The sequence below is a fragment of the Nanorana parkeri genome, unplaced genomic scaffold (genome assembly GCF_000935625.1).
Source record: "Nanorana parkeri isolate BGI_ZX_2015 unplaced genomic scaffold, ASM93562v1 scaffold176, whole genome shotgun sequence".
Taxonomy (NCBI): Eukaryota; Metazoa; Chordata; class Amphibia; order Anura; family Dicroglossidae; genus Nanorana; species Nanorana parkeri.
In genome coordinates this window covers 1,784,366-1,791,464 of record NW_017306444.1, presented here as the reverse complement: position 1 = coordinate 1,791,464, position 7,099 = coordinate 1,784,366, and the positions used below count along the sequence as shown (strand labels likewise).

At 38.6% G+C, this 7,099-nt stretch overlaps 1 protein-coding gene across 1 annotated transcript; it reads left to right on the top strand.

The window, feature by feature from the left end:
- Window positions 1-662: 662 nt before the first annotated feature.
- Window positions 663-6,678, top strand: LOC108785731 (protocadherin gamma-B1-like). Its single transcript, XM_018554863.1, has 5 exons — window positions 663-1,544; window positions 1,635-3,179; window positions 3,582-3,685; window positions 6,080-6,276; window positions 6,515-6,678. The coding sequence occupies exons 1-5, from the start codon at window positions 663-665 to the stop codon at window positions 6,676-6,678; spliced, it is 2,892 nt and encodes a 963-aa protein (XP_018410365.1).
- The last annotated feature ends 421 nt before the right edge of the window (window positions 6,679-7,099 follow it).

Sequence of the window (7,099 nt, the reverse complement as noted above, 5' to 3'; positions counted from 1 at the left end):
AGGTCAAGCATTCTCATTTCTTGCAGTTTGTGTGTTGCAGCATATTCTGTTTCTTGTGTAAAGTTAGGTCTAAATTGGGTTGGGTATAATAATTGTATTTGGTATAATTATGACATATTTCATTGTAATATAATAAATTACTGATGCTTATTAAAGTATTAAACAACACAATAGGAAGTACAGCATTAGAATTAAATGGACAATGTTAGTTATCTTTAAAGCATGGAATTTATTTATAATTGTACTGTATATACAGTAATTTGAAATAGATTGATATTGAGTATTTACTACATAGGAAAAATGTATGTATTCTTTGCTCAAAAAAAGCAGTAGTTAATGAAAACACATGCAATTCTTATAAATAATTTGAACTAGTGCATTTTTGATGTTAAATGTAAATGGCTAAACCGGCAATACCATATTTTGAGCTCTAAGTGTCACTGTTGGACTGCAAAAAAATCTATCCTGCCTGGATGATAAAACCCAATGAATTATACTATAGTCTCACAGTACAGGTTAGAAGAAAGCACTGCAGCACAATTTCCACTGTGTTTCCTGGATTTTCTGAATATTTACACAAAATATACTGGATATTTTAGTTCTATTTTCTACTTTCCAAACTTTGTAAAAGGAGGCCAAATTGATGTATTTTCCAGTGCAGAATGGATCATAAGACAGGATATAGCATAACACAGATGGCCATGGTATGGCAAGTATTTTGCTTTATTTCTTTTTTGACTAGAAATATTTCTGGAAAATTACAATACTCAGTACCTGAGGAACTAAAGACAGGATCTGTAGTTGGGAATGTTGCAAAGGATCTTGGGCTGAATGTGAAGGAACTCACAATCAGAAAGTTCCAAGTGATTGCTCAGCAAAAAAAACAGTATTTCAATGTGAATTTAGAGACAGGTGACTTATTTGTGTCTGAAATCATTGACAGAGAAGCATTATGTGGGGCTAAACAGAGCTGTATTTTGAACCTTGAAGCTGTCATAGAAAAACCTTTGAATTTTTATACAGTTACTATTGAAATTCAGGATGTGAATGACAATGCTCCTTTATTTTCTAAGAAATATTTTGATATAGAAATTAGTGAACTTACCTCACCTGGTGTACGGTTTGCACTAGGCATTGCTAAAGATCCAGACATAGGCACCAATTCTGTTCAAACGTATACACTTACAAGTTCTGAGTTCTTCAGCCTTGGGGAGAAACATACTAATGATGGAATTATGTACCCAGAAATTATACTAGAAAAGTCACTTGACAGGGAAAGGCAAAGTTTCTATGAATTCGTTTTGACTGCTTTTGATGGTGGACAACCACCAAAGTCTGGTTCAGTGATAGTTAAAATTGACGTTCAAGATGTTAACGATAATTATCCAGTATTTTCCCAGGACAAATATCACATACGATTACATGAAAATGCACCTTTTGATTTTGTACTGATTAGTTTAAATGCAACTGACAAAGATGAAGGCTCTAATTCCAAAATCACCTATGCATTTATACGATTGCATGAAAATGCACCTTTTGATTTTGTACTGATTAGTTTAAATGCAACTGACAAAGATGAAGGCTCTAATTCGAAAATCACCTATGCATTTAGCCAAATTTCTGAAAATGCCCAGCAAATCTTTGTTATAGATCCTCTGAATGGGGATATTAAAATATCTGGAAATTTGGACTATGAAACATCAGACAGTTATGAAATGACTGTAGAAGCTAAAGATGGAGGTGGACATGTCACTCATTGCAAAATATTAATTCAAGTGATCGATATAAATGATAATGCCCCAGAAATAACGGTCACTTCCTCCTCATCAACAATTCCAGAGGATTCACCACAGGGTACAGTCGTAGCGGTGATCAAAATTCAGGATTTGGATTGCGGAATGAATGGTGAAGTTACTTGTCAGAGCTCTAACACACTGTCCTTTAAACTAATACCAACTTCTAGTAGTTATTATAAACTTGTCACTACAGCAAGCATGGATCGAGAATTCAATTCCATTTACAACATTACAGTTCAGTGTGTGGATAATGGATCACCTCCTTTGACAAGCAATAAATCTATACCGTTGGCTATTTCAGATGTGAATGACAATCCTCCTGTTTTTGAGAAAATGCAATACATTTTCTATATTTCAGAAAACAATCAACCAGGAACCTCGATACTCAATGTCCGTGCTGTAGATCGTGACTGTGATGAAAATGGAAAAATCACTTACAACATTTTAAGCAGTAACATAGAAGAAATTCCAGTATCTTCATACATGTCCATAAACTCAATGACTGGAATTCTTTATGCTCAGAGATCTTTTGATTATGAACAGTTACGTGAATTTCATTTCCAAGTGATGGCCAAAGATAGTGGAACTCCTGCTCTAAGCAGTAATGTCACAGTAAGGGTTTGCATTATTGACAAAAATGATAATAGTCCTAAAATCCTTTATCCATCTCAGGAAAATGAAGAATCAGGATTATTTGAATTTATTCCTCACACTGCCGAGAAAGGTTATCTAGTGACCAAGGTGATTGCGGTGGATGCTGACTCTGGACACAATGCCTGGCTCTCCTATCATTTCTTACAAGTTTCTGAACCTTCTCTGTTTGTTATTGGCCAGCAGACAGGTGAAATCAGAATAGGACGAGACCTTCCAGACAAAGATTCTTTCAGACAAAAGGTTGTGATTCTCGTAAAGGACAATGGTGTTCCATGTCTGTCTTCTACCGTCGCATTGAATTTAGTAATGGCTGAAAGCTTTCAACAAGTTGTGCCTGAGATAAAAAGACAACCGAATACATTACAGACCTCATCAAATGTATCATATTTCCTAATAATAGCTATAGCTCTTATATCTATGTTATTTATTGTAACAGTGATGGCTACAATAATTTTTAAATGCAGAAAAGCAAGCTCCCAAACTGACTTAGGAGTATATAACAGACATGTGTACCCTCAGTTCACACTGGGTTGTCCTTCTGAGATCAGTGATACGAGTCTACCTTTCCCTTTCTCCTATGATGTGTGTGTGACTCTTGACTCAAAGCAGAATGAAATTGCTTATCTGAAGCCTTTCCAGAATGTCCCCACTGAAAATCTCATTGATACTGGTTATCCTCCCACAGCTGATATTTCAAAAGAATGCCATGAGGCAACTAATTGTAAACAGGTAAGAACTATTTAAGATATTTACAATTAACTAGCATAATATTTTATATACGTTATGCAAAAAGTAAATATGTACTCACTAATAGCTTTGTGGCATCAGGTACATCTCCACATTGCTTGTGGCCTGATGTCTACTTTAACTGGCTTGCTCTTCTACTTAGAAATACACATGTGGGTTTGGCAAGCTTCTCTTAAGCCACTCTAATCTGTCAATTAAAATATCATACATTTGGAGGAGGCATTGGGGTAGACAAAGCCAAGCAAAATCATAGCTGAGTGATTTTCTGGAAATTATAAGTACTCATAACCCAATTAGCAATATATACCTTAAGTGTCAAAAGGAAAGACTGGTGAGGAGAATCACAAGTTGTCTGTTTTACTTTAAATTTAATTTTCTGCTTAGGTAAACCAAGCTAAAGGATGGAAGCATAAATACACATTTTGCAGAGTACCTGTCTGCTATGCTTCAGTTGGTTGCAGAACAAATACCAATTACAAGGCAAAAGGGTATACTGTATTTAGAAAAGTTAGCTTAATTAACAACTGCTATTGTCAAAAAGAATTATTGTTATGGTCTAAGTCATATAGAGAAAATAGCTTTTGTATTGTTTTGAACCTTTGTTATTTTTTCTCACTGTGTGGGCAGCACAGTGGCAGAGTGGTTAGCGCTTTTGCCTTGTAACACTGGGGGTCGCTGGTTCGAACCAGCCAGGACACTATCTACAAGGAGTTTGCATGGTCTCCCTGTACTTGCATGGGTTTCCTCCAGGTACTCCGGTTTCTTCCCACACTCCAAAGACATGCTGATAGGTTAATTGGCTCCTGTCTAAATTGACCCTCATATGTATGCATGTGAAATTGGGCCCTTAGATTGTAAGCTCTTTGAGGGTAGGGACTGATGTAAGTGTGCACTGTGTAAAACCCTGCGTAAATTGTCGGTGCTATATAAATACCAATAATAAATAAATAATTTATAATTTATGTCTAAATAATTTAGAATCTAATAATTTAGAATACAAAGTCAAACAAAATGGTTACTTTGCGAGAATATCTACAAGTTATGTGGTATTGTTTTAAAACATTTAATACAGATTTAAAAATGCATGTTTATTAGGTATGCAGGAGAAGTAAACCATGCTTATTGTAAAGAATATATGTAAATATGCCAATTTCTTTTCATAGGCTTTCCTAAGTACAAAAAGGGCCATGTTATATTCATTCATTCATACATCTGTGGAAATACATTCTGCTAATTTGTGTTTCCATATTTTTTTTATTTTTAAGCTATGACTGTTGAATAGGAAATAGTTTGAGATGTAAGTTCAGGACTTAAATTTGAGATGCTAGCTGAGTCAAGTGTTTTAAAAATGAGAGGCACTGGTAAGGGTATAAAAAAATGCCATGCTACCTCCTTCAAAACCCCAACAGTACTGCTATAAACAGATATCAAGAAGACATTCAATAGGGTCATTTGACACTTCATTCAAGAAACCCTCTCCCATATAGGCTGGGGAACACACATGAGACACTGGGGTTGATTTAATAAAGGCAAATAGGCTGTTCACATCGTCCAATCATGTTTAAGAAAACATTTTTAATTTTCCTTGCACATGATCGGCTATTCTTTACAAAATTAAGTTACACCACATTTACTAAGCTAAGTGAAACTTCCCCTGCAAAGTGCAAATTCCATTGCACAGTGAACAGCCTATTTGCCTTTATTAAATTATGTATTAAATCAACCTCATTAAATCAAGCTCCAGATTACCATTCACTGGCTGCAATAAGGATAAATGAAACCCTTTTCAATTATTTCAACATCCGAAACAGAACTTACCAGGGTTACATAGTATTTGAGGTTGAATAAAGATATTAGTCCATCAAGTCCAACCTATTAGGATCTCATTCTAGGAGTACCTGTACCCCTGTATATTACGGTCCCTTAAGAAATCGTCCAAAAGTTTCTTGAACAATTCCACATTCTTTGCTGAAATCACTGTCTGTGGCAGTGAGTTCCAGACCCTAACTGATCTTACTGTGAAGAACCCCCTTCGCCCCTTGTGCTGGAATTTTTTTTCCACCAATTTTAGGTGGTGGCCTCTAGTTTTTGTAATGGAGTTAATTTTAAACAGTTTATCGCTAATGTTGCTGCCACCATTGAACATTTTGTACATGGAGATCATATCCCCCCTTAATCTCCTCACCTCCAATGTGAACATGTTTAAATTTAGTAGCCTTGTCTCGTAGCTCTGGTCCTCCATACCCCTAATTAGTTTGGTTGCCCTCCGCTGGACTTTTTCCAACTCAAGGACATCTTTTCTTAGTACTGGTGACTAGAACTGGACCGCGTACTCCAGATGAGGTCGAACCAATGATCTATAAAGTGGCAAAATTATAGACTTGAAGGGTTACCTGCTTTCTGCCTTTAATAATTATCCTAACAATGGAAACCCTTCTATGCACTATCCAAGCAAACCCAGGCACCATGGCTGGGAAATATTGAAAGACCTTAGATAACCCAATCCACCCTTCCCCCCACAACCTTAAACACACACATAAAACTGCAGGGGTCGCGTTGTGAAAGCAACATATTTCTCAATTATTCACTTAGGGAGCACACTTGATTAGTTGATATAAGTTGTTTTTTTTAAATCTATGTTTATTGTGCAAAAAACATATGTTGATACAGATACGGTATGCATAAAGCTGCACGCAGACAGCCATCTGAACTTTCTTCAAGTAAAAGTGTACATATCATAACAAGTAAGAAAATTACAATCAAGTCGATATGGTACAAGTCACAATGGTATAATAAAACATCTCGGTCCCGGTTGCTGACACCAATGCTGTTACTAATCAGTTAGCCTGACCCAACCACTCCTCGTTATGTTCCATTATCAGTTGCCCTCCAAGTGGCAATCGTGCGAAGGATCATATCTATGAAGGGGAACATGGCCTCCCTTGGACCCAGGGTCCCGGGTGCGGAAGCCATGGTCTCCAAGCAGCTATCCTTGGTTCAATAAGGCGGTTGGGTGGTAGTCCACCAGGATTTGTAGAAGAGGAACAGTTAAGAGAGAAGGTAAAAGAAAAAGAGAAAGGTAAGTGCGAAAGTAGAAGGAAAGGGGGGAAACAAAGGGAGGAAGGGTCCCCTGCCTACCCCAGTGGCCCCCCCAGGGTAGCAACCTCTGGAGCCAATGCTTCCATACAGGGCAATGGATCTACCCATGTCTTAGGACAGTTAAGTCTCATGCGGGGGTCAGCACTCAAGAGCTCCCCTCTGGGGTCATGATCCGGAGGTAAGCGTCAGTAGTGGTGTAATGCGTCCACGCTCTCCAGGTGTCTCGGAATTTCTTCTCTGTGTTGTGAACCGTGGCCGTGAGATCCTCCAACTGGTGAATCTCATTAACCTTTGTGAGCCAAAGGCGCAGGGATGGGGCCTGGGCCGACCTCCAGAGAGACGGGACACAGGCCTTGGCAGCATTAAGCAAGTGGATCGATAACGACGCCTTGTATTTGCGTCTCGAGAGACTGGTCATGTGTAGCAGGAACACCTCCGCACCACATTGTGTCCTTCTGGTGCGGGGTAAATGTAGTACCCAGGTCTGCTTCCCACTTCCTTAAAAATTGCGGGGCGAAGTCTAGTGGGGGGCAACTAGCATCTTGTAGGTCTGGGATAGGCTCCAGAAGAGATTGCAGTGCGGGTGTCTCCAGCCAACCTCCCCCCGTTCTAAAGTCCCGTATCCAAAATTTGCCGAGATCAATTAGAGTGCGTAGGCGTCAGTTTTCCATCCCCACTGGGAAGTCTGGGTCCCCTATCACCGGGGTGAGCGGGGAGATGGAGGAGGTGCGGAACAACATCCTCACAGTCCTTAGAGTGGCACCTATCGTGGGATGTTGGGAGCAAGATGTGGGCATTGGGCT